The sequence below is a fragment of the Aplidium turbinatum genome, chromosome 14 (assembly GCF_918807975.1).
Source record: "Aplidium turbinatum chromosome 14, kaAplTurb1.1, whole genome shotgun sequence".
In the NCBI taxonomy this organism is placed as follows: domain Eukaryota; kingdom Metazoa; phylum Chordata; class Ascidiacea; order Aplousobranchia; family Polyclinidae; genus Aplidium; species Aplidium turbinatum.
The window spans coordinates 5,963,660-5,991,194 of NC_137485.1; the positions used below are offsets into that span (position 1 = coordinate 5,963,660).

At 37.2% G+C, this 27,535-nt stretch overlaps 2 protein-coding genes across 2 annotated transcripts; both read right to left on the reverse strand.

Moving 5' to 3' along the window:
- Positions 1-3,010: 3,010 nt before the first annotated feature.
- Positions 3,011-18,847, reverse strand: LOC145783101 (large ribosomal subunit protein uL22-like). The gene is made up of 3 exons (XM_082594875.1): positions 18,491-18,847; positions 5,581-5,732; positions 3,011-3,192 (listed from the first exon to the last, which is right to left on the reverse strand). The coding sequence occupies exons 1-3, from the start codon at positions 18,728-18,730 to the stop codon at positions 3,030-3,032; spliced, it is 555 nt and encodes a 184-aa protein (XP_082451001.1). The 5' UTR covers positions 18,731-18,847; the 3' UTR covers positions 3,011-3,029.
- A 2,078-nt stretch (positions 18,848-20,925) lies between these two features.
- Positions 20,926-26,703, reverse strand: LOC145783508 (mitochondrial import inner membrane translocase subunit tim16-B-like). Its single transcript, XM_082595397.1, has 5 exons — positions 26,620-26,703; positions 26,165-26,249; positions 25,745-25,890; positions 24,059-24,124; positions 20,926-21,250 (listed from the first exon to the last, which is right to left on the reverse strand). Exons 1-5 carry the CDS (start codon positions 26,620-26,622, stop codon positions 21,155-21,157), a joined length of 396 nt encoding a protein of 131 aa, XP_082451523.1. The 5' UTR covers positions 26,623-26,703; the 3' UTR covers positions 20,926-21,154.
- Positions 26,704-27,535: the final 832 nt, after the last annotated feature.

The following is a 27,535-nucleotide window of genomic DNA, read 5'->3' on the forward strand; positions in this document are numbered from 1 at the left end:
TTTCAGTTCCGATGCCCCTGAAGAAGGGATTTTCTGATAACACGTGAGCCAGTAAATCAGTCACCTTCACATAGAATCAACGTTTGACTCTCTTGATTTGCCCCAGCAAAGTTTTACAGTAACCATCACTAAATTAACTAGGTTCTCAGTTAATTAATGTCTACCTGTAAAGTTCTTGTACCTTGTTGCGATGTAAAAAACAACTTTTACCGTCTGGTATCCAAAATCAGTCGATTTGCAAATGCGGACAGCCGCATACTAAAGTGGTGATTTACATTTTGTTGGACTAACATGTGACTTACCGTTACAAAATCCGAGGGACGGTAGGCTACGTTATTCTGCGTTAGCTATAAAGGGTTTGCGTCTTAACATGTGAAAACCTCTTTTGCTTCTTCATCCGTCTAGTGCAGTGGTTCTTAACCTATGGGTAATTACCCACATGTGGGTAATTTCAGGATAGCAGGTGGGTAATCAGCTGAACCAGAATATTTAGAATTATAGATGTAACAAACAAATCACAACTCATCACAAATATCAAAGCTTCTCCTGTGTTTGGAATACAGCTTGATGAGTCTGTTGATGTTGCAAATCTTTCTCAACTGATGGTGTTTGTTTGGTATCTTCGCAACAACACTATTGATTGATTGAATCTTTATCCTCTGACTGGGAAAGCTTCTTGCAGAGCTCCTTGCAGTTTCGCATACTAGTCGAGGCTTTGAACCACTGACGCAGGCTCGGTCACCGAGATTGACAGAGTGAAGTTTCCGATTGTTCAAGAACTATGTCACAGCCACGCAAGCACTTGATTGTGTTATTAAAGTTATGAACTATATAAAAGCGAGTGGCCTTAATACACGACTCTTGTGAAAATTATGTCAAGATAAGCAAGTGGAGTATGATTTTCTGTTGTTTCATACTTCTGCACGCTGGCTCTCAAATAGAAACATGTTGATTCGGCTTGTGTGTTTCTTACCAGAGGTTACTGAATTTCTTGAGATGCAACATAAACAAGGATTGAAGACGGATATTTCAAATACAATGTTTCAGAACAGGGTGGCATGCCTAGCAGACAAGCTGTTAGATCTGGAGTCAGATTTGCGTTGTGCAATAATTATTCAAAATCGCACCAAATATTGCACCGATTGTAGGCTACACATAAAACAAGAGCAAATGTCTTACTGGCACTATTGATGTCCTTGTTTGCATTAAACGTTGTTTTTGTTGAATAACGCTGTTTTATATTTTTAATATGTCAAAATAGATAAAATTAAATTTTGGGTAATGGGACTTTGATCTGGACAGAAATGGGTAATAAGGGAAAAAAGGTTAAGAACCCCTGGTCTAGTGGAAGATTGGACGTTAACTTCACTCCTTTAAAAAAAAACGTTTTTTGATTTTCATAGTACATTTGACAGAGTACCAAGGAAAGTGGTGGAGTGGGCAATGAGGAAAAGAGGTATACCGGAGGTATTAGTGAGAGCTGTGATGTCTATGTATGAGGATGCAAGAACAAAAGTGAGAGTTGGATCAAATTATTCAAACGAGTTTTTTGTGAAGGTTGGTGTACACCAAGGATCAGTTTTGTTACCTCTGATATTTGCTATTGTGGTTGACGTTGTAACTGAAGGAGTGCTTATTGAGTGAAATTTTGTATGCAGACGACCTGGTCTTGACAAGTAATAGTATGGAGGGACTGGAGAGAAAGTTTGAGAAATGGAAAGAAGCATTTGAAACCAAGGGTATGAAGGTGAATCTTGAAAAAACAAAAGTGATGGTGAGTGGAGCAGAAGGAACAGTTGTTGAGAGCAAAGTAGATCCCTGTGGAATATGTGGCAAGAGAGTGATGAGAAATTCAATGCAATGCAAGGAATGTGGAAAGTGGGTACATGCAAGATGTGCTAATGTCAAGAGAGCCGCAACAAGATTGGCGAAGTGTTTTGTTTGTGGGAAATGCAGTAAAGGAAGGAATGAAGTGGAAGGCCATGATGATGAGTTCTGCCATGGCATCGAAACAGTGACAGACTTCTGTTATCTGGGTGATCGGATAAATGGAAGTGGTGGATGTGAAGCAGCGGTGACAACAAGGGCAAGATTGGGCTGGGCAAAAGTTCAGGGAATGTGGGGAAATGTTGCATGGCAGAAAATTTTCACTAAGGATGAAAGGAAACGTATATCGGAGCTGTGTGCGGCCTGCAATGCTATATGGTAGCGAGACATGGGTATTGAGAGAAAGTGAACTGGCAATCCTGAGAAGAACGGAAAGGTCAATGGTGAGAGCAATGTGTGGGGTGAAAACGAAAAGGGAAAAAAGGACTGAAGAATTGTTGGATATGCTAGAGACCATAGACCAACTGGCAAGGGCAAATGGAGTAAGATGGTATGGACATGTGATAAGGAGGGAGGAAGTTTTCTTAGAAAGGCACTAGATCTAAAGGTGGATGGGAAGAGGAAACGCGGTCGTCCAAGAAGAACGTGGAAACAACAAGTGAAGGATGAATTTAAAAAAGTCGGACTGAAGGAGGAAGATGCAAGGAGCAGGGTGAAATGGAGAAAAGGTTAAAACAATTGCTGCGCGGAAACAATCGGCCACCCCCACTAGTGGGGAACAAACCGACGATGGAGTATGATGATAGGGTCACACCCACGTATCTATGTTAATTTGAAAATGCGTAGGTGGAAAATAGTTCAGTTGTTTTTATTTCTAGTTGCTTTTTTAGGTCGTACTGAGTGGTAATTTTATGTATAATCAGCAATACAGTAGTTTTATGCCGAAAGGCTGGTTATGAGGCGTAAAACACAACCGATTTGAGAGTTCTTGCGTGGAAAACTGGACTTTCGCATCTCGAAGTGTCTTTACAAAAAGTGTGTTGATGCTAAAAAGAATCGCACAATGCCGGAACTCATTCCTCTCATGCTATAGTTCCCTTCTGTTATCATTGAACAGCTTTTTTCTATATTCCTCACTTTTCTGATAGCGTGGTAATTAAAACCCTTGTACTGACAACAAATAAAACATTTCAAAGATTTATTTATTCTCTTCCCATCAATTTTTGTCGAGCCATCTTCTTTTTCGAAACCTTTTTCTTCTTCGGTTCGTCCTCCTCGGGCTTGGGCACGTACTGTTCCTTTTCACTGAGAATCATTTCGATATGGCAGGGAGAACTCATGTACGGATTGATTCGACCATGGGCTCTGCAGGAACATAATGATGCAAGATAATAATCAAAAATAACTTACCACCAGTTAGATTGCAACAGATGCATGGCAATGCCATAAACATGTGGTCAAGAGTACCAATCCCGTTACAGCTTCATTTTTTATGAATCATTTTGTCTTGAAGATACTCAAGAGAAAATTGAACTTTAGACAGCAGTATGAATAAAACTGGCAGACTTTTGGGCAGCCCGAAACAACTGCGACAGTTGTCTGAAAATCGCCAACTACGGAGACTTTTAATTGACGCTATTTTGTACCTTACTGGTGCAAAATAAATTAATTTAATATATGCTGTTTTCTCATAAACATAAAACTACTCAAAAAATAAAGACCCCAAAATGTAGATACTAAACTCATGTTCAGCAAACAAACGTTTCGAAAACTATACTGTCTTCATCTTCAGTGTTATAAACACTGAAGATGTTTATAACACAATTCAGATGTTTAATTCAGTGTTATAACACTGACGATGAAGACAGTATAGTTTTTGAAACGTTTGTTTGCTGAACATGAGTTTAGTATCTACATTTTGGGCTCTTTATTTTTTGATTAGATTAACCAGGCGTTCCAACCATTTTGCTCATAAAGCTACTTTTGATGAAGAACCTGTCCATCCAACAGCTGATCACATTAACAATTCGGTTCGTGTTACACTGTTACAGTGATTGGAGACTGATGTGCACACAACTCACATCAGAACTATGACACTTTGTTAATGTCGGCCTCAGAAGTTAGCATGCCAGTAGCATAGCCAATCACAAAACGTAAAAGGCTATGAACAATGACAACAAGCATGTCAGCATGCATGACTACTTCGCAGCCAGGTATTATCAGAATTATATCTTTATAAGTTGCCACACTAAGCTATGCATTGTTCTAAAATCACATGATGCACTTGCAGAAGATTTGACCTGCATACTGCAAATTTAAAGAGAGTGAAGAATTTGAACAGTTCTTTATAGCCAAAACACATAAGAAAAACCATTCAAAACAGTAACAAATTGTCACAATAAAGTTTGCAGTGCCGGAAAAATGTTTGCATAAACTTGCTTAATTCAGACTATACTACACCGCACAACCTTTTACTGCATCATGCTGTTTCAGCAGTATGCTTCATTTTGATCACAATGAAATCCAACACTACGTTTTACTTCGAAATTTTGAAGACATGGACAATTTATCTCATGCAAATTATTCCAAGCTAAAATGGGGCAAAAATTATTTATGATATATAAATGAAAGAAAAATATATCTTGTGCGTTGATGCGATAGCTGCAGGAGGCGAGCTATGCATGAAAAAGAAATGATCTTCTCAACTGATAAAATGACTTCTTTAGAGACGCAGTTACAGATTAGGGTGGAGTAAAAAAATTTTTTTTTTCAAATCAAAAAATCAGATTAACCAAAAGTGGCGTATGGACCTAAAATCAACTTCTGAGAAGGTTTTGGGTTTGTGCCACCTACACCCAGGTGGCCCATAATTTTTAAAGGTCATCCGAGGGTCAAATTTCATGACTACATAAGCTGATAATAATAAAAAATGACGTTTTAGTTTGAAAGCTATGTAACGTGAAGAAGTGAAAATTCTATATATATTAGAGCATTATTATATAAACATGGACCTCCTGGAAATTTTAAGCCAAAAACTAACATTCTAGCTTGACCGGTTTCCAAGTTATAGGATTTTCATAAAATTTGACCCTCGGATGACCTTTAAAAATTATGGGCCACCTGGGTGTAGGTGGCACAAACCCAAAACCTTCTCAAAAGTTGATTTTAGGTTCATACGCCACTTTTGGTTAATCTGATTTTTTGATTTGAAAAAATTTTTTTTTGCACTCCACCCTATTACAGATGCAGTCATATGTCCAGTTACAGCAACCGCAGTACCTCCATTACGTGATAAAGTTTTCTTTAATTTTTATGGTCTGTTTATCAATTTTAAATGCTAAAGTAAATTTTTCTTGCCCTCAAAATTTAAACACAAAAAATGCGATTCAATTTGATTACCACCAACTTACAAAACAACATGAAGCACAAACATGGTTATATACACGTTGTTTTATGAAACATTGCATTTGGCAGGAATAGGGTAGTACAATAAGTTGACTACACAGAAAAAACTTCCATGACTTTTTGTGATAATTAAATCTGAAGTTTTTCTTGCTGGTGCTGTATAGGAACATTCTACAAAAAACAGCATGATAACATATAATTTGCCAATCCAAATTAATAACTTTGAGAATAATTTGTTTTCGTTGATTGAAATATTTTTCAAAGGCTTTATGGCGGCATGTTCAATTGTTCAACTTATTGTTCTTGTCTTCACAACCACAAATATTTCACTCAATAATGCCTACAAACCTGTATGTGCGCCTTCTCATTTTAGCAGCAGCGTTAACTTGAATATGGTCAATAACAAGTGAATCTACGTCAAGACCTTTCACATCTGCATTGCTCTCAGCATTCTTTAACATGTGAAGGAGGAATGTTGCACTTTTGGTGGGCCACCTTCCCTGGAAATTACACAATGGATTTTGTAAAATGTTAACATTTTAATTCAGCATTATTGCTTATAAGCTTGTTGCAGATGGATATGAAAACAAGAAAAGTCTTTCTTTGCACGTAACAACAGTTTGTCAAAGTTTTTTAATGGCACCAAAACGATTCAAATCTGAAACCAATACAACCTGAAATACCAAATTGTACAAAATCCGAAGATGGTATTAATAGTTTGTATGGTATATTTCATTTCAACATCTTATCATGACTAGATATGTCCCTACATCAGAAAATTGCAAATCAAGATGAAATCAGCAAAAACACTTATCTGCATACCTAAGCAACAAGCACTACCTCAAAATGAGATCAACATTTTCTTTTTAACTTAATAAAATGGTAAACTGTATTAACAGGAACCATTTTACAATGCAGAAGTAGCTGCCAATAAATTAAAGTAACATAATTATAAAAGTGGCAGTTCAAAAATCTTTGATAGATTGCTAACAGCAAATTGGATTGATGGCAATTGCTCATAATTAGGGCCCGCAAAATTCAAAAGTCAAAATTTTTTAAGGACCTTGTTTATCCACGAATCAAAGAATAAAGTTATTTCAAGCACCTAGAGCAGTGCTTCCCAGCCTTTTGCAGTTCACGACCCACTTTTAATGCAAGTTTTATTGTGCGACCCACAATGAGAAACGGTACGGTATCTTTATTATGGCATCTTTACTACTAGCGTACTACTGAAATAGGTAATGCGACACAACACATCTAATTGTTACATATTTGTTACATTGTTGCATAATTGTTACACAATGATCATAATCATAGGCGTGGAGTAAGGGGGTGCACTGTGCAGGGGTGCGCCGCACCCCTGCTCTTATCGGTATTGACATACGGTGAGGAAATTTCAAAGTAAAGCATAGAGTAACTTACATTGCTGGAATAGCACGTAACATTCGTAACAAAATATTCAGTATTCACGGCAATAGTAAGTAAATCAGCTGAATTAGACGTGCTATTTTTAACAATGTCTTCTCGCTGTGAGATCAATTATTATGATTTAACAGAACGCATTGTTTTGTTATCAGACGCACGAGAATCGAAATCCCTTCATATGAACATATTAACACATGAACATTCAACACGGGCAGACATTGAATCAATGTAAAAAATGGGCTAATGTCCGCCAGCACCAGCAATTGTTTATCTCGGGCAAAAAAGCTAGTAGTGCAAAGGAAAAACAGTAACTTCTGAACCGAGTGGTTGAACTCAAACAAAACTAGGCCAGCAAAATGTGTTATTATGAATTCCCACAATGTTCTTGAAGCAAAGATAGTTCGCAATGTGTGAGAATTAAATCGAAAATCGATAAAAGAAAAGGTGTTTAATAGTCTTGGACGCAGATATTGCTGCATTAACGACGTCTCTTACTGCTATTATCACCTAGCCAACATGGCATTATTGTTTTATGGGGTCGCTTAGGTTTGGCATTGACTTCAACGATCATGGAATGTTACGTAATAAGAACGATTATATCCTACACGCAAAACAGGCCGTAGCCAGCCGGGGGGGCCTCGTCCCCCTAAAAAAATTTTGCCACCCCTGGCAAAATCCCAACATTCTTGAGCAACAGCTACAATTATAATGATTAAATTTTTTCGGACCCATCTAAAAAAAAAGGTGGCCTCCCTTGCTCTGCGGTCTGGCTACGGCCCTGACGCAAAAATAAAAAAATGATACGTTAACAAGTGTATAAAGTTTAGAATTGACAAGAATTCATTAAATTTGAAAATTTAGTTTGAATCACTGCAAATAAACGTATTCAAAACTTTTACTTCGGCCGATGCCATTTCACAATACGGTATTTTATATTTATGCGTGTGATATTCTGATATAACTGCACTCCCGGTAATGAACTCTACGCCTATGATAATAATGCAATAATTTTCCGATCTAATAGAAAACATTGTGCACAATTCATAAAAATAGAAAGTCAACAAATGAAATGAAGATAAGAGTAGCGATGGCGAGGTAGGCTACTGTTCAATAGGGTGGCTCGTTTTTGAACTTTTTTTCTTAATTCTCTCGAGGTAGTGGGGAAATGGTGCCAATGAGTGAGAAAACACTTATGACAAAATTTGAGAGTCATAACAAATTGTCTTCAACCTCCTCATGGGGGTCAAAAACGAAATTTTTTCCAAAAATATTTTTAGTTTGGGTAGATACAATACTGTATTGTTTAGATACATCTAATTAACTTAAGAAAAAAAATTGGAGTCATTTAAACTATTCCTTCAGCTTCTGAAAATTTCAATTTTGCTGAAAATTTTGCATTTTTGTTTGTGATTACATAATACATAATTGCATTATACATTTTGCCAACTATAAAAGGTCATTGCATTTCTCTTTATAGACCTGCCCTGAGCTGTTGCATCATTTTTTAATGAAATTGAGTCAATATGGTAGGAAAAAGTGATGTCACTGACGAAGTTTGTAGTTATGTAACCACAAACAAAAATGTGAAATTTTCAGAAGCTGTGAGGAAGCTGAAGGAATAGTTCAAATGACTTCAATTTTTTTTTAGGTTAATTAGATGTATCTAAACAATATTGTATCTACCCAAACTAAAATTTTTGGAAAAAATTGCGTTTTTGAACCCATTTTTCGATTTTGAGCCTTATGAGGAGGCTGAAGACAATTTGTTACAAATCTCAAATTTTGTCATATGAGTGTTTTTTCACTCATTGGCACCATTTCCCCACTACCGCACCCCAAGAGAATTAAAAAAAAAGTTCAAAAACGAGTCAGCCTACTGTTCAAGACCAAACTGCGGCTTGTGAGATCCTTAGTAATGTCGGTATTTTTTAGAAAATTTTATCATTTAATAGCATTTAGAAATGCTTCGTAACCCACCAATGGGTCGCAATGTCACCAATTGGGTCACCAATGTCACAAATGTCAAATGTTCACAAATGGGTCGCGACCCACCAATGGGTCGCAACCCACCAATGGGTTGCGACCCACCAATGGGTCGCGACCCACCGGTTGGGAAGCACTGATCTAGGGGACTGTTTTTAAAAAGTGTATAGGTCAAAATAAAGTCAAAATTTGTCAAACTATGGCTTTTAACAAACTTTTTGTGTTTCTTGAGTAATTTTTGTTAAACTTCTCGTGGAAGCATTGTAAATCAGGAACTGCGACACAATTAAACCATATTAACCCATCAAGCAGGAAATATGTCACAATGCCCACTTAGATCAGCAGTAACTTTTATCGCAAATTGTCGCTTGTTTATTCATTGTTACGTATTTAAATAATTTTTATAAAACAATCCCTTTTCACAAACGTGGTCTTTTCGAAGATCGACAGTTTGGATTTTAGGAATAGCCTACTGACATTCTGTAATACAAAATGCCTAAACAAGGTAAATCGTCTTCAGCAAAAGTTAGACTCGAGATTTTCCTATTGCCAAAAACATGACGCACTTTTTATAACCCATAAAACATCTTGACTTTTTAACAAAATATTACGTTTGGGTCTGAAATCGAGAAAATATTATGTTTGGGTAACTGGTAACAATTCAAGGAAGAACTATGCCCTCTACAAACAAGCAATTTCGTTAGGTCAAAATAAAAATGGCCCTACTCATAATACTCAATTCTGGCCCTACTCAATTCTATTTGAACAATAGATTTAAATTCACAATTGCACTGAACATGTTATCCAACTCTAATGTTACAAGCTACATTAACGGCACACTTAATTTTGTTTGTTTAAGAGTTTATTACTTATACCCAAATACACGGGTGCAACCTAGTTCGTACCCTGAAAAGATCGAGAGAAAAAATTAAAAAAAAGCCGAAGTCGCTGATCGCAGTTTAATAGCACAAAGTCGAAGTCGTTGATCGGAATTTCCGCAAACAACTCGAGGGTTAGGGTTGGCGGAAACTGCAAAAAAATATTTGCAAAAACTGCAATTAGCGAGGGCTAGGGTTAGAGAGCATAGATTACTCGATGGTTAGAGTTAGGGTAAGCGGAAACTGCGGGTAGAGCTGGGCGATATTGGTAAAATAATGTTGATACGATATTACCAAAAATAAAACGATATTATCTAAGTTTCGATATTTTACGGCGAATCACAAAGCACGGCTTTCTATAACTGCATGAAAAACATACCGAGCACTGGTACTGAAATGAACAACATTTATTGCAAACAATGCTGCGATTTAACTGTGGCAAACTAAAGATTTTTGGACAAAAATCTCAGCATGTTGACATTGCAGGGTTTTAGGCACGATCTTTTCTTGGAAACAATTGAGCCACTAAGTGAAAACACCCTTTCACTACTAACACTGGTGGCTTGAATGCACAGAAGTTTTCTTGCAACTTTTGCAAGTGTAGGAAAAGTCAGTGCATTAGCTCGCCACCAGGGGCGCCGGAAGCAGGGGGGCAGATGCCCCCTGCCCTCAATTTTTCTGCAGATGGAGGGGCAGGGGGGCAATGGTGCCCTTTTAAAGTCATGTAAGCTACTGCTCATTTTGCAATATAACAATTTCTGCCATTCGCTTTTAGCCTAATTATAATCTTTCATTTTTGCCTCAAAATAATATTTATGGCACAAAATTTTGCAACACAGTACAGGCCTTAAAACTCGTTTTTTTTTCGGCAGCCATCGTGGCCTACCGGGAGCTCCTTTTCGACGGCCAAATCTGCGTGCTTGGAGGCCAAAATACAAAATAAAAATAACAATAGCACAAGTAAATGGCAGTAAACTTGCAACAATGCTAAAATGATCACTTAGCGTTGTTGAAGTCTGGGCCTAGGCGACGTCCTACAATAGAATCGTTGCACCACGCAATAACTGTATTATCGGGATTGTAATCCAGTACTGCACGACCATCCAATGTGGCTGATTTTAAAGAAATTCGCCACTCCCCTAGAATTCTTTTTAGCAACGAAAAACAACGTTCGACATGTGTTGACGATGACGGCAAGGTAATAAGTATTTCAATGATGTGAAGGACATTACTAAAAGAAGCATAATTTTTGCAAAATATGATCAAAAAATGTTTTTCCCTCAGATGTCAACTAACCTAGTTTTCCTTTTTAACAACGATTCAATGTCCGACAACATCGAATCGACATAAAAACGACAAGATTGCCAGCCGAGGTAAATTAGCACTTCGGATTAAGACTTTGTTAAAATAAACGTCGGGAATTACAAACAAGACTTACAGCGCTGGTGATCGCAGATGGATATATTCCATCAATAGGCTAACAAATATTCCCGCACAATACAACAGTGGCGATTATGACGCGCTGACCTAATTTTGCGTCACTCTTTGATACTACATATTTTCGACAGTTAATCCACGATTATTCTATTGCGAAATTAAATAATTGGCTAGAAGAGACCGGCGGCCAATCTTGGCCGATTGAAGAGGTAGCACCGGCAGTCATTCAAGCACTACTTAGCGGCCATGGCCGCCGGCTGCTTTAAGGCTTGACAGTAGGTTACATCATTATAACAAAGCGTGACGCCCTTCTTTGTATACCGGACACTTGTAGGCTATCATTACTCAATACATGCTGATAGATTAGCATTATCGCTATATCTTATCTTAAAGCTTGAAAAAAAATTGGCCTTTTAGTAAACAAAAGTACCCTTTTTTCGTAATCTTGCCCCCTCAGTCAAAAATCGTTCCGGCGCCCCTTCTCGCCATTATGTACAGATGCAGCTATCTTTGTTGATAGTTTTTGATGCAAAATAGAGATGCAGCTGTGAGTAGCAAAACAAAATAAAGTATCTCCCTAGCTGTAGCTACCGTAGGCTACAGCCGCTACACTATGCTACGGCCGCATCTCTATGCTACGTAAATTCAGTCAGCTTGCAAGTTTCCTATCGCATTTACCGGACTTCATCCTTCGCAACACGTGGGAATCAATAAGCAGGATTGCGTAATCACAAAGACTGCTTGTAATGCGTAAATAATGCACACACGCTTGAGGGTTGTCTGCGCATGCGATGTCAAACTGCTCGCAATGCGTAAATAATGCACACACACTGGGTTGTCTACGCATGCGATGTCTGTGTCACTGCGCATGCGAAAATGTTGCTATAATTTCAGTACATTTATAAACGATAAAATCGGAGCTTTGTGAATAAACTTCGCTGCCGAAAAAATATCGTATCGAAATATCGCCCAGCTCTAACTGCGGGTAGCGGAAAGTGCGGAAAAATGTTTGCGGAAATTGCAATAAGCGAGGGTTAGACCATAGATAACTTGTTTTGTTTGTCGTATCCAGGCTTACACCCGGTGGTTGAAGATTTAGATTAAGTGGACGGGAAGGCAAGGAAGCCAATCTTCGTGTCCACCTTCAGGCATGCCTTTAAGTGTCCTGCCACAGACACAGCCGCATGCTCTTGAGCGGTGTCAAACCGGCGCCCTTTCGATTGCCGTTCCAGTGTTCTCACCACTCGGCTATGCAGCCGACATAGATTACTCTAAGGTTAGGATAAGGGTTAGCGGAAACTACGGAAAAATGTTTGCGAAAACTGCGTCAGCAAGGGTTAGAGCATAGATTAGTCTATGGTTAGAGTTAGCGGAAAGTGCAGAAAAACGTTTGCAGAAACTGCTATCAGCGAGGGTTACGGTTAGGGTTAGCGGAAACTGCGATCTTCGGCTTAGTGCTATCTTTCTCTCGATGTTTTCAGGGTACGAACTGAGGGTACAAACTAGGTTGCATCCCAATTACCCATAGTACAGATTTATTATTGATGATTACACGTACGTACCGGTATGTGCATGACATATGGGTAACAAAATGAAATTACTGTCAGACAGGGTTGCAATATCAGCACATGTACAAGTCTTAGAAAAGTCCAGTAGCAAATGACATTGCTTTTAACTCTAGGTCAAGACTTAAACTAACAAGCTGTCAAAGTTTCTTTAACTTGCATGGACTAGGCCTGTTTTAGATACAGTACCAGAACACTGGCTTCAAAGAACTGAAACTTGAGATTATCTTCCTATTGTTTAAACTCAAAATATTCAATTACTAACAGTGCTTGGATCAGGGTTGTTGGTATTTTACCCGACCCAAAAAAACCCGAGTGGTTTTTTTTAATAAAACCTACTTAAAATAACCCAAAAAAACCCATAAAAAAACCCAGAGCATCATATTTGTCCAGTTTTTATAAGAAAATTAAAAAATGAACAAAAACACTACAAAGCACTGATAACAAACTTTAAATTAGGACTTAAAGGGCGGGGAAACCCAAATTCACTTTTTGCGAGTTTTTTGTTTCAGCGTGATGTCATTGTGTACAACATGCGTTTTAGCAAAAAAAAAAATCCAAATTTTGTTTCCCTCGTCTCGCTAAGGCCGCTTTTGTTTGATACCCGTTTGCGAGGTCTCGTGCGCATCAAGCTGTGATTCTGTTCGCTGTGACATCACAAGGTACATATAGTTGTGGCCAAAACTTTAAGACCAGACTTGATTTATGACGATTTTTGCATTACTTCAAAATACTGCATCATATATTGTTTCAGTTGCATCATCTTTATGCATCATCTTATATCTGATGCAGTATTTTGAAGTAATGCAAAAATCGTCATAAATCAAGTCTGGTCTTAAACATTTGGCCACAACTATATGTACCTTGTGACGTCACAGCGAACAGAATCACAGCTTGATGCGCAACGACACCTCGCAAACAGGTATCAAACAAAAGCGGCCCTAGCGAGACGAGGGCAACAAAATTTGGATTTTTTTATTGCTAAAACGCATGTTGTACACAATGACATCACGCTGAAACAAAAAACTCGCAAAGTTAATTTGGGTTTTCCCGCCCTTTAAGGATGTGATTGTGAAGTAAATTTCCAAGAATAAACTGAAAACGCAGTGGATATTGTACACAATGTACAGTACACAAAAATCAAGTAATGTCACTTTGTGTATACTACACTAAAACTCATTTATGCAAGAAGGCCTTATAGTTAAACTGGTGAAAGTACTACTCTACTGTAGTCTGTATATATGATGTGTAATGCAATTTAGGAGGCTATTTACCAATTACAGATTCTGGATTCTAACGCATGGCTCTTTCAGAGCATTTGTCTAAATGGCCATTGCTCATCCATTACTATACATAATTGTATATATATATATATAAATAATAAAAAATATTTAAACATGATGGCATAAATGCTCCTTGCCTTCAAATCTAAAGCAAATGATGCAATAATGTGATTTCTACCACGGTAGCATCAACTTGGTATAGAAATCAGTGGATGATGCAACATCCAACTTGATCTTGAAATTAATGGATGATGCAACATTCAAGCAACAACAGCCCTAGTGGATTATTTTATTGAGTTATGCAAGCATGTACTGTGAGTGAAAGGCACTTCATTCGTAAAAAGTAGTTTTGAGGTGAAATAAGCATGAATCTACTTTTTTTTTTAAAAAACCAATAAAACCCAAAAAACCCGGGTTTTTCTCAACCCTGGCTTGGATCCACATGTCTTCGCTATTTTTTCTACCGCAGTTACTATCAAGACCAAACACAACGGTGTGCAATTTCTGTACTTAGGTAAACCTTGCATGAAAAATTTGGTTGCTTAGAATTTATTTCATGGGTACCTCACAAATGTGTACTGTGTAGGCTACCAAGATCATTAAAATAAAGGCAGTGGCTAGTTGACCGGCGCCGGTCTTTGAATCTGAAACACTATTTGACCGGTCATGGCGTCACTATACAGGCACTTTTTCTTTTTCTCTTTCAAAGCAAAAAACGAGAAGCGCGTATATAAGTTCTAAATTCCACAATTTTATTCTACTGGATCCGTGGCACGTGCGATACTTCGCCGGCTCATATTCTAGAGGGAATGAGTTCGATACTACCCGGAAGCGTTTTTTTAAACGGAAAATTACCCAAAGAAATTCTCAAATTCCAGCAATTTAAGAAAACTCTAACTTTATTACTCACATTTGAAAAGACATAAAAAATTGGGCTGTAGGCAAGTAGTCAATTTTTAATTTGAGTTGCCTACAGCCCAATTTTTTATGTCTTTTCAAATGTGAGTAATAAAGTTAGAGTTTTCTTAAATTGCTGGAATTTGAGAATTTCTTTGGGTAATTTTCCGTTTGTGGCCGTGCTAACTACTGATATGCGCCTACTGCATAATTTTTCATTCAGGCACGTTTTAAACCTTTCAAGGTTTTGCCACCTTTTCCCGTTCATTAACGTGCTGGTAGGTCTATATCGATTTTTGTAGTTAGCAAAAATGGGCAAGATCACCTGTTTGGGTGATCTTGAAGATCAAGATCACCCAACATTGTGATCTTGAAGATCAAGATCGAGATTACTTTCAAGATCACGTTTTGTGGTAGCCCATTTGAAAAAATGCAGTTGTTGATCAATGAGGGTGCAAAAAAAATAAAAAATTTACTCGTAAGCAACCTGGTTAAAAGTAATTGGTATTGCAAGCTTTTGTTTTTAACTACTCGAATACTGGCCAAAAATTGTAGAAAGTTAGTGACTGTTGCTATTATCAATCGTTGCTGTAGTTTGAGTAAGATCGTAAGTTTGCAACCTCAAGGCCGAGGGTTATTTTGGACTACTTGGTCGTGTATAGTCGACCCGAATTGGATGCCTGCGCATAATTTGAGCTGTTATATCTTCATCAAGAGCTTTCAGACCATCCAGCTCTGATAGAGGTAGGCGCAAATGGCTGTCTTGATTTGCATTCAATGGAATAGTTTCCCAATAGATCACTTGACAAAGAAACCTCAAGATCGAACAGCGCTGGTTCGGCTCTCGGAGTATCTGCTTAACTAGGGATTTCAAAGACAGCTCTCTAATCAGCGGCACCTAGTGGATGGAATGATTAACAGCTAACAACTCCAACAATCAAGAAATTTAGCCATCTCGATAACTGGGCCTGCATCAGTGATTCAAAGCCTCTACAGTCTACAGTCTACAACTATGCGAAACTGCAAGGATCAAACAGAAATGTAAACAAATTTTTGTCATGCGTTGACATGTAGTACCAGTTAAAAAAAAAAGTCTCTATAATGTATAGTAAGTCAACTTAAACTCCAAAGTGATCTTGATCTTATTGACTTTCAAGATCAACATCACACAAAAAAAGTGATCTTAGATCAAAATTACCAAAATAAAAGTGATCTTCAAGATCAAGCTCATCTCTGGTAGTTAGTATCTTTTTCGTCCCGGACGCGTTAATGACAAAAAATAAAATGATTGATTGGTTGATGTGACCATGTTTGTCGAACAAAGCATTACATTTTTGCTCTCAACAAGTTAGTTATATACAATGCTTCTTTTAAAAAAATGGTAATGGTATGTAAATGCAACTCCAATTAAAAATTGACTACAAAAATGTACTTCGGGTCAAAATTTAGTTAAAAAAAGAACGCTTCCGGGTAGTATCGAACTCATTCCCTCTAGAACAGGAGCCGGCAAAGTATCGCACGCGCCACGAATCCAGTTGAATAAAATTGTGGAATTTAGAACTTATATACGCGCTTCTCGTCTTTTGCTTTGAAAAAAAAAAAGAAAAAAAGTGACTGTATTGTGACGTCGTGATTGGTCAAATAGTGTTTCAGATTCAAAGACCGGCGCCGGTCAAATAGCTACTGACCTAAAATAAAAATTACTTTTGGTGCTACAGTTGTTCAAAACCAGGGGAGCACAAAACATGTAATCATTGTTAAAGGGAGGTGTGTCGATAAAAAGGTTAAGTACCACTGTTGTATGCAAAACTACCAGGAATGGCCTATTAAAGGTCAGTGCAAGGTTAAGGATTCAAAACCAACCAAACAACAAATATCAATTTAAAAGGTGACTGAACATAGCATCACAATTCATTAATCATATAATTTTTCATCAACGCGTCCGGGACGAAAAAGATACGGTAGCCTACTACCATAGGCGTCAATTTTTTCTTAGAAGAGAGGAATTCTGGGTGGGCGAGAGTTTTCAAACAGATTTCATTGAATGTGTATGTTCTCAAATCCGCAATGGTTAGTCTTTCTCACAAAGACTGCGTTTAGCGTCGCTGCAGCAATTAAGCTTTAATATGTTTGATGTTTGCTTTCTTGCGCCTTGCGATCTTATTAGCACTGCTAAACTAAACAAACTTCTTTTATATTTGGCAGTGGCTATTTGACCGGCTCCGGTCTTTGAATCTGAAACACTATTTGACCGGTCATGACGTCACTACATAAGCGCTTTTTTTCTTTTTCTCTTTCAAAGCAACAGACGAGAAGCGCAGATATAAGTTCTAACTTTAACACGTATTCTTCAACTCAGTCCGTGGCGCGTGCGATACGTTTCAGGCTGCCAATCCAGAGGGGATGAGTTCGATACCATCCGGAAGCATTTTTTTTTTTGTCTAAATTTTGACCCGAAGCGCATTTATGTGGTCAATTTTTAATTTGAGTAGCCTACAGTCCAAGTTAGTTAATAGTTCTCAAGTTAGTTATATACAATACTTCTTTTAAAAGAAATGATAATGGTAAAACCATTTTTTAAAGAAGTATTGTATATAACTAACTTGAAAGAAAAATGTAGGGTCGTTCGGCAACACACGTTCACTTATGACGATCGGAAAATTACCAAGAGAAATTCTCAAATTCCAGCAAATTAAAAAAACTCTAACATTATTACTCACATTTGAAAAGACATAAAAAATGGGCTGTAGGCTACTCAAATTAAAAATTGACCACAAAAATGCGCTTCGGGTCAAAATTTAAATTAAAAAAAAAAAATGCTTCCGGATAGTATCGAACTCATCCCCTCTAGAGTGGCAGCCGGAAACGTATCGCACGCGCACCGACTGAGTTGAAGATTACGTGTTGAAGTTAGAACTTATATCGGCGCTTCTCGTCTGTTGCTTTGAAAGAGAAAAAGAAAAAAGCGCTTATGTAGTGACGTCATGACCGGTCAAATAGTGTTTCAGATTCAAAGACCGGAGCCGGTCAAATAGCCACTGCCTTTATATTTTCTATTGCAACCTAAAAAGCGCGTGACTCGTGCCCTGTTATCTTTAAAGTGGCGCCTTCGCCCTTCGGGTTTGCCTCATTTTGATTTATAAAAAGCGATTGTTTCAGTACATCTTTAGTTTATATCGGTTATTTTATTGTCATGTTCATTATGATGTCATGTTCATATTACCTTTACGCTGACCCGGAACTGAAGTTTGATTGTGACGTAACTAAAGTGAGACCATTTGGAGAAAAGATCAAACGTGGCTTTCTCTTACCAGGAATTGCCAGCATGTGGCAGTTGCCGTAGCAACAACAATGTAGTGAGTATCGATTTTTTTTCAAAGCAGCGTTGTTGCGGAATCGCTTTGTTCTGTCAGATACCTAACGAGAGACTTTGTGTAAAACAAGAAGTTGACCTGCAGTTGGTCGGATAGTTCAGCATTTACAAAAACGTAAATAATTGTAATGAACACTTCATAAGTGTCATAAAAACAGGGTGGGCGAAACATATTTTGCCCACCCTCGTTTCTCAGCAGGGTGGGCGTCACTCACCCGGCCCACCCTATTTCGACGCCTATGCCTACTACTAACTACAATACATAGTCACTATAGACCTACCAGCACGTTAATGAACAGGGAAAGGTGACAAAATTTTGAAAGGCTTAAAACGTGCCTGAATGGAAATTCATGTAGTAGGCTATATGTTTGTAGTCAGCACGGCCACAAAACCCAATTTGGAAATAGGTCAATTTACCTGGGTAGTTTTGAATTCCTTTGCTTGGGCGCAACGTCCAATACCACCGTTGAAACGACGGAAAGGAATACATCTCTTTTTGGCGATTACATCCTTCAAATACTGAGTGGCTTTACGGATGTGCATGTGCTTAATAGCTTGAGCTGTTTCTCGAGTATTCTTGAAGTGAACTCGCAGGTCTGACCCGCGTGCTTTGCAAGATTTTGCAGCGTTTTCTGGATCTAGTGAATACCTCACCATCTTGAAGGATTATAGCTTTAGTTCTATGCTAAAGCAATCGCTATGGAAAGCGATTAATATAGATTACTGTTAACACTACACCACAGACCAACTTGCGTGACACGGAGTCAGCGAAAAAAGAACGAAATTTCACCATTTTTTGACAACGACTGATGAAATAGAAATCACACGGCGTGAAATCACCACATTTGGCGCTATTATTAAGTATGAAGACCTAAATGGGAAGGCTGCCACAGGATGTGGAGAATGATGACCAGCTTCATTTCCGATACTATTTTACAAAATGCGGTATAAAAATGTGGAAACATAGCAAAAATGCATTGTGGTATCAAATTTTTTTCATAATTTGACAATGGTATTTTAAATGAATTGTAGCCTAGCCTACGGTAAAGAAACAGTAAATCATTTTCGGCTACAGATATTCTTTTTTTGTGTTTTTTTTTCATGGCAAAACGTTGACTATAAACTTGATCGCATAGTTTTCAAGTGATGGTGCTTGCTAAATTTTCGTACATCTGAATGCAAATAAACTTTGTACCTTTTTTAAGGCAGAGTATAATCGTTTTGTATTTGATATTCATTAGTTGGATGAACCCAAGCTCAAAAGCAAAAAAACGAGGTACGGTACTTTGCTAAGAGCACACCGCCCACGTTTCAAAAGTGTTGTTTTCATTACCTATATGATAATCCAATCCAGAAATTATGCCATGTTTTCAATTTCACAGCAATTATCTGCTTGCGATAGTCTACACGAAACCGATTTGAATTCAGGCATAGCCTAATTTAGGCCTACTCGTGTTGAAGCGAATGAGGAAAGATGGATGAAACTAATTGTCTTTTTGCGACTCAATTAAGCTCAACTTAAATGAGTAGCTTAGACAGTTTGAGGCTAATCGACTGGTCTTTCAGATTGCTTATTGGCTTGATGTAAGCTGGTAGAATATTCCTTACAAAAACACTTAGTCACTAGGTCGGGACTTTTTCCTTCCATAGGCTTTGCTGCTGTGGAAACAAAACACTGAATTTTGCAGCTGACACAAAAAGCGTTTTTACTTCACTCACTGAGTGGACTTTTAAGGCGACCCGATTCATTGTCAGTGGAAGGCTGTAGAACTTGTCCGCCCCGTTTGCTCAGTGGATAATTGCGCTGCTCAAGATTACGCGGCGCTGGTTCGACTCTCGGGGTGTGCGCTTGAGAAACGGATTCAGGACTGCTCTCCATTCAGCGGCACCTATTGAATGGAATAATTTCCCGGCAAGAAAACTTTCACAATCGGAAAAACTTTGTCAGTCCGAGGATACAGATTCAAAAACCAACCAACCACGCACAAAAGTTAACTGCTTTGTAAATTCAATCAAACTAAGGTCGTAGGGTACGATCCCACCATTTCGTTTTAATTCATACAGTCCAAGATACTTTCTGTCATGTCTATACAGTTTTAGGCTTTTTCATTTTTATTCATAAGCTAGCTAGTATTCATAGGCTAGTAGTCTGATTTATTAACCAACCGTGCATCTCATAAGTTATTAAATTTCGTATAGCCTAGCGAATTGCACGATATTATGGTAGGTATCTACACTTCAGTATAGCCTAGCTGCTTTTATTTATGTTTTCGTAAAAGTTATGGGTATTCCTCCAGAGAAAAACCGCGACCAGACGAACAATATTGAGTGCTTCGCTGAGACAATTCGGCGTTTTTCCAACATAGAACAACTCATTAGTCTTTCGCTGCTTCCTGTCGGTTGTGGAATCTAGATTGTTATGGTGCTATTTTATTTGTATTGTGTATAATTGTACCGTGTAGCCTACTATTCTGGCAAAAAAAGAAATAAAAGTTTTTGTTTTCTCTCTCTCTTATTCAGCTTGGTGGTGGTATGCGAGCAGCTAATTCTAGTGGAATCATCTGAGTGTGGATTGGGTGTTTAACATCAGGCAGCCCGCACCGCTATACGATCTTACATGCTAATTGGATGCTTAGAGATTTAATTTTTTTACAAATGCAGTAGTTACATCTTTTATTCTTTTGGAAAAAACTCTATAGCCTATTTAGGTATATGGTATAATGCTGATTGCTGATGCTATTACGGCAAGCATTGCAATGATTTTGCATATTAAAATGTATGGTAGGCTATTTGTGTTATTTCTTGATCCGTTGGTGCAATTCGTAGAAATATTTCATAGAACTTATCACAAGTACGATGAGTCGGCCTTTATTAAAATGGAAATTAAAACAAGAATAGAAAAAGGCAGATCCAGGAATGGAGAAGGAAATGCTGATCCTGATCGCTCATTGAATCAAATGGATCGTCATTATCTCCAGTAAATAGTCAAGTGACCGCATTTTATTTCCGTTTATGGATAAAAAATTTGTGCAGTCAGACATCGGCCTGTGTACAAGTTTTTTCGTGACATCATCGCCTTGGTCACGTGCTTGGCTTGTCTTCCATACTTTTATTCTTTTCATCCTCAATATTTTTTCCTTCTAATTCAGCATCGATCCTTTCTTTAGCTCGATAAACCTAAACGGAAAATGAATGCGGCAAATTGATGTTAAAGTTAATTACAGCCCGGAGCCCCGGACACCAAAAGTCTCTAAACTCACATTGTTTCAACGTTGTAAGAGGTTGAAACAATATAAAAACGGCAACTTTTGTACCTGGGAATTACCCAGACAGCAAAATACTTAGCTGCAGACGTTGAATCAATCTAAAAATAGTAGATTTTACTATCTGGACACAAGGATATCTTGTGAATCTCGTGAAAACCAATCACATTTAGTAGTTTGTACTGCTTTAATGCTATATCGATTTAGGGGAAAGTAGGGCAAAATGAGGTGGTAGGGCAAAACGAGGTTCTCGTTTTTTAAAAAAACTACTTATGCCACATAGCTGAAATTTTGGTAGGAAGTAGCCATCTTGGAATTGAATCAGTTTTTAGTTCAATTCTGTAATTTTAGTGTACAGAGGTGTTTTGTGCTGCAGAATTAAAAAAACAGGTAATTCGTAAAAAAAAAACGGCCAAATGTTTCCGTGATTTTTTTATGCTAAATAATTATTTGTTGCAGTTGTTGCTTTTTCTCATAATACTTTAGGAAGTAGTGATAGCATAAGAAGAAAAATATTTAAATTTCCTTTCACTGCAAGTGTTTTACAGCCACTTTTTTTTCTGTGTAGTGCAATGGGGCATATTGGGATAGTTACATCATTGCATGAAACGACATGTGAAATGGGTTTCTTCGTTTTTGTTAGCCTACTTCTGGAAGCTATATGCTACAGGACATAGAAGAATTAAATTATTTGTTTATTAATAGATCTTAAATTATAGCTTATCATTCAGGAATATCCTAGCTAATATTTTTGGTACAAAAGTAAAATGGTAAGAACTTATATTCGAAAAACAACGCGGCAAAATTGGAATGAAGGCACAATGAAAGCCGCTATAGAGTGCATTGTGAATAAAGAATGTGAATACAAGAAAGCTGCACAGCTATTCGACATCTGATGAAGGGTGGATTTGTTGTTGTTCTTGTGAGCAATGGGCACATTTTTCTTGTGCAGGAGTTCAGGATGACAAAAGTCTTATTGTTTACACTTGTGATTTATGCATTGAATAATAATGGAAAAGACAATATCGAAATAGGGATGGGCAATTCAGAATACCGAATCCAGAAGGATTCGGATCCTAAACTATCCGAATCCAAAACGGCAATAAAACCGGGTAATAAGATTCGGTTTTAAAGATATGCATAAGTCTTGTGCAAGCTGTCAGCTGGAGACAGTGAACTGGAAAAAAGTGTGGTTTATTCACTTTTTTCTTTGCACTGACACCATCCGCAGTTCCGCACTTTCAAAAACATTGTACACGCGTTGTGCGCGCACGGCGCATGCAACTCTACGTCACTCGCTCGCATGAGCAAACAAAGAAACTAAGCGCGCAATTTTCTTCACGCTTTGTGCACATGCACAATCGTGCAATGCTTTTTTTCAATCCACGTGCGTATGCGACTCTGCGATAGTTTGACTGGTGGGCGTAACAACATTGAGCAGATGCCCCTGCTAAAGGAGTTGGCTCTGAAACACCTCAGCATCTTCCGAGCGGTTCTTTTCGACTGCGCTTGACGGCAACTAAGCTGCGTTCCCGTTCAGCGTTGCCAGATGGGGAAATAGAATATCAAATTAAAAAAAAAAATTTCAAGAAAGTTTTTTCAATTTTTTTAAACTTTTTAGCAAATAATCCCTGCTCGTATAGAAAACGTTTTGCAAGAGGTTTGCATATGGATGATGGCAGTGTCTTATGTCTTAAAAACTATTTATATTTAAGCGAAATTGTTTTATTTAGGGTCAGGGCCGCAGCCAGACTGCAGAGCAAGGGGGCCCAACTTTTTTTAGGGGGGGGGGGCGAAACATTTTTTTGGGCAAAATCATTGTAATTGTAGCTGTTGCTCGAGAATGTTGGGATTTTGCCAGGGAGGCAAAATTTTTTCAGGGGGGCAAGGCCCTCCCTGGCCCCCGGCTGGTTACGGGCCCGTTTAGGGTGTTTTAATAATCTGGTGAAATTTTAGTTACTTTTTGTTGCCAAGCGGCTTCCATTATCTGGCAACACTGCTCCCGTTTGGCTGGAAGTCATTTAGAATGCCTTAATGTGTTGCATTGCAACAAACATTTACTTTGATTGTGTAGCTTTTGTGTCTGAGATTTTTTACTTTTTGTGTTGCTGGAGCCTGGAAGTTAATAGGATTCGGTATTCTGGATTCGATTCTGGATTCGGTTTAGTATTCCGGAATAATTCTGGAATAGTGAATTATTCTGAATTGCCCATCCCTATATCGAAAACGAACAAAACTGATCATAATTGTGGTTCAAATGTTATTTCTGCTATTTTGCATGTTTATTGTTTAATCATCAACGATAAACTTGTTTCTAGACTGTCAATGCATTGTTGCTATACAAATTTCTGATTCACTTCTCTCATCCCATTTTGCCCCACCCATGGGGCAAAATGGGAAAAAAGGCACCTCTGGAATTTATTTGATACTTAAATGAGCATTATCATTTTTTAATATTTTTTTTGTTTGATTTGTGTAGCATGATGCCTGACCTTTCTGCTAAAACAAAAATAGTTCGTTTTTCTTAAGTCTCTAGAATTTTATGACTGTTTAGGCTTAAGTATCCCATTTTGCCCTACTTTATACTCATATTGAATTTACACGCCTTGAAGATATTTTCAGCACTCTCAGAACATATATATATTGAAGAATGTGATTTATTCAGGCGTTTCTCGTAATTAAAATTAGTTCTGTTAAGCGTTAATCCTTAGATGTGTCTTACCTTAGATTGGATATAAAATGAACCTCCTGTGGCCTTATCGTTGGCCTTCATCAAGTGTTCATAATGCTGAAATAAACATAAAATATATCATTAGCCATGTCAAGTGGAACAAAATTGTTTTAAACAGAACTTGCACAAGGGAAACTGTTTCTGTTACAGAAATGTTTGCATTTATCTCCACCAACTGTCGCCAGAGAAGAGCTTGATCTTGAAGATTTTGATTTAAGATCACTTTTTGGGTGATCTTGAGAAACAATACGAAGAAGATCACTTTAAAATTGAAGTTTACTAACTGGATAGAGGCATTTTGTTTAGAACTCGCACTGAACAAAGTAAGTAGTGGCAATTACTAACATTAAGCCACTGTGAATGATATGTGTCCAAGAAAAGTTGATTGAAAGTTTTTCAATCTAATTTGGTCAGCATTGCCATTTCAAAATTTAAAAAGTTTTCCTGTGTGAGTCATAACAAATAAGTCAACTATCGCATATACTTTATTTTGACGGATGATAAAAATGATTCAAGTTTGCTCACAATTCTGTTTTGTAAATTGCAAAAATGCTTGTTTTCTTTGACCCAATTTTAGATCTTTAAAGAGTTTAGAATGGATCTAAAATCTAAAAAAACCGGACTCTATAGCCGCCTTTGGTCATGCATTGTGGTTTATTGCAGCAAATCAACCAGACCAAATCGTTTAGGATCTAAGCATAAGCAAATACATTAAATGGGAAAACATATGCTGCCTCTTTTTTGTATGGCCTCCCTTCATATTTTTGTTTGGAGCAATTAATCAGATCACAGACCTGTGAACATTTTTGATGGCAGACAACAGTATCAAAGTTGCCAGATGGGTAAATGGTGCAAAACATTGATATAATCTAGTAAAAATTGAAAAATACTTGGTATCACGAATAAAAGCTTCCAATATAAACCCGAAAAAAATTCGGTAAAAAACGGTGCAGTTCAAAAGTGTGTTTTTATTTTAAATAAAAGCATAAAAGCAATTGCAAATTTTGTGACTTTTTCAATACTGTAATTACTCCAGCCTTGGGTGTAACGTTGCGATTTTGCGCAAATTACGACAACGCTTGATAGGCCTAACAGTAACAGTTCCTAACACTACAATTCTTAGGCCAATGATCAAGCATTTAAAAGCAACAGTTAGCAATTCCAACTATTTTTAATCAGGTTGCTTATGGTAAAATTTGTGTTTTTTTAACATCAGTTATCACAAACTTCATTTTTTTAAGTACACAAAAAGTGATCTTAATCTTCAAGATCTTCAAAACTGGTGATCTTGCCGATCTTTTGACTGTCGTTCACAAAAATATAAACACAAAAATAAATCTGTCCATTAACTGGGCACTGAAAAGACGCATACGTGTGGTAACGACAAAATTGTATTTTCCGATCAGAAACCTTCCATTATCATAAGTGTATTACATTTACTGTGGGAAAGACTCAAAATTTGCTCTCTAAAAATTACAAGCAATGAAAAATGAGCAAAACAATTATACTGTAAATTTTATACTGTAAAACAAAGTTAAAAACCATTGCTGACAAAATTAACACACTGTGCATGTATTATGGTATTTTAATCAAGTAATACTTGTAGATCTATTATTTGCTACTCTCAAAAATATATTGCTGAAATACATTGTTATAAAAAATGAACGTAAAACACACCTTAATTAATTCATCACGATTTTGAATGTTGGAAATATTGATTATTTGTTTTGCTTCATCCAAGGACATTCCAAATAAACTGGAAGAAGCTGCGGACTCAGCACCTTTCCTTCCACCCCCAGCTTTTGCTGCAGCTTGCTTGCTGGCTGTGCTCATAACAGACAATTAGTTGTCAACAACCACATTTAACTAGTTTTAGCAAAGGTAAGTAAACGATTTTCAATTTGGTGGTGTGTTTGTAGCACTGGTTATAAAATATATATGGCTTGCAGAACATTAAATTTTTAACTTTATTAATATCAAACCACCGAATGACTATATAGATGATTTCTGAAATGAAAATGCTTTGAAATACATAAAACTTATTTTGGAGACAAAGTGATGGTTTATTTGTTGTTTAAAAACAATTCCAAAAAATACCATTATATTCTTTTTGAACAGCTCTGGTGAAAGCTCTTCCAACAAGTTGAACTCCTGCTACAATTACTTTGATAATGTTGTTTGCCTGCAAATGCATACATTTTTTAAATCAGCAAATGCTATTAATAAGTTTAACTAACATGAACAAAATTGAGATCAGAGCAGGTAAACATGCAGTTTACCATGAGAATATACGGCAATAGCAAAGTAGCAACAACTAACATTATTCTACTCTCTACTCAGCTTCAATTGCTGTGTTGTAAAAATAAAATTTTGTAATGATTACCGGTACTCACTAAAATAACTTCAGAAATGTGGGCACTTCTGAATTGCTACAATAGCTCACCATTTCCTGCTTGTTACATATATCAGCAAATGCTAAGCATAAATCAATTACTTACAAAATCAATAACACATCAAATAGGATATACAAATAGGCATTAGGCATAGCTTACCATACTAGGATTTCAGTTTTTTGTTTCTTCATGTAACTTCAATAATCTAAATGCTTATATTTTATTTAAAAACATCTGCAAGCTATATATAAACATCAATGCTCATTTGGAAAATTGTTAGGTAATTATACAAACAAAAAAAGTTAAGTATTTGCACAAAAAATAAGAGCTCTGGTTCTTAACAAATGCAAAACTTTAATTGAATGGTTTGAATCTTTATCCTTAGATTAAAAAAGTCTTTGAAAGGTTGATGCTGGCATTTTCACATATATATATATTTGTAAAGGCTTTGAACTGACACAATTACTGGGATTGGCAGCTTGAAGTTTTTGATTGTTGAAGTGTTGTCTGCAAACTATTCCATTCAAAAAAGCCACTAAGTGTAAAACACGTTGCACAAGTGCGCTTTATGAGCTGCTTGATTTCGCGTAACTTGTTAATGTTCAAAGATGGCCAGTTAACCAACTGAGCTATCACAGCAGATTGAAGTGACATTCGAGGATGCAACCTAATTTGTACCATGAACAATTCGTACCGTCAGTTTGTACCTTGAAAAGATCGAGAGAAAAAATTAAAAAAGCCGAAGTTGCTGATATATAGCTAGCGATCAATGTTTATCTTGTCAAAGAAAACAGAAACAAAAACAACATTAAGTTATGGTTGTTGGCATTTGTAAAACAATTGAAACGGTTGGAGACTAGTTATTATAACCATGCTAAGCTGTTTAAATTTCAATCATGGCTTAGTGTGGGAACTTCTGAATTGGTAGGCGTGGGTTTGATGCCTGGGTGCAACCTAGTTTGTACCTTGAACCATTCGTACAGTCAGTTCGTACCCTGAAAAGATCGAGAAAAAAAATTAAAAAAAGCCGAAGTCGCTGATCGCAGTGAGTTTAATAGCACAAAGATGAAGTCGC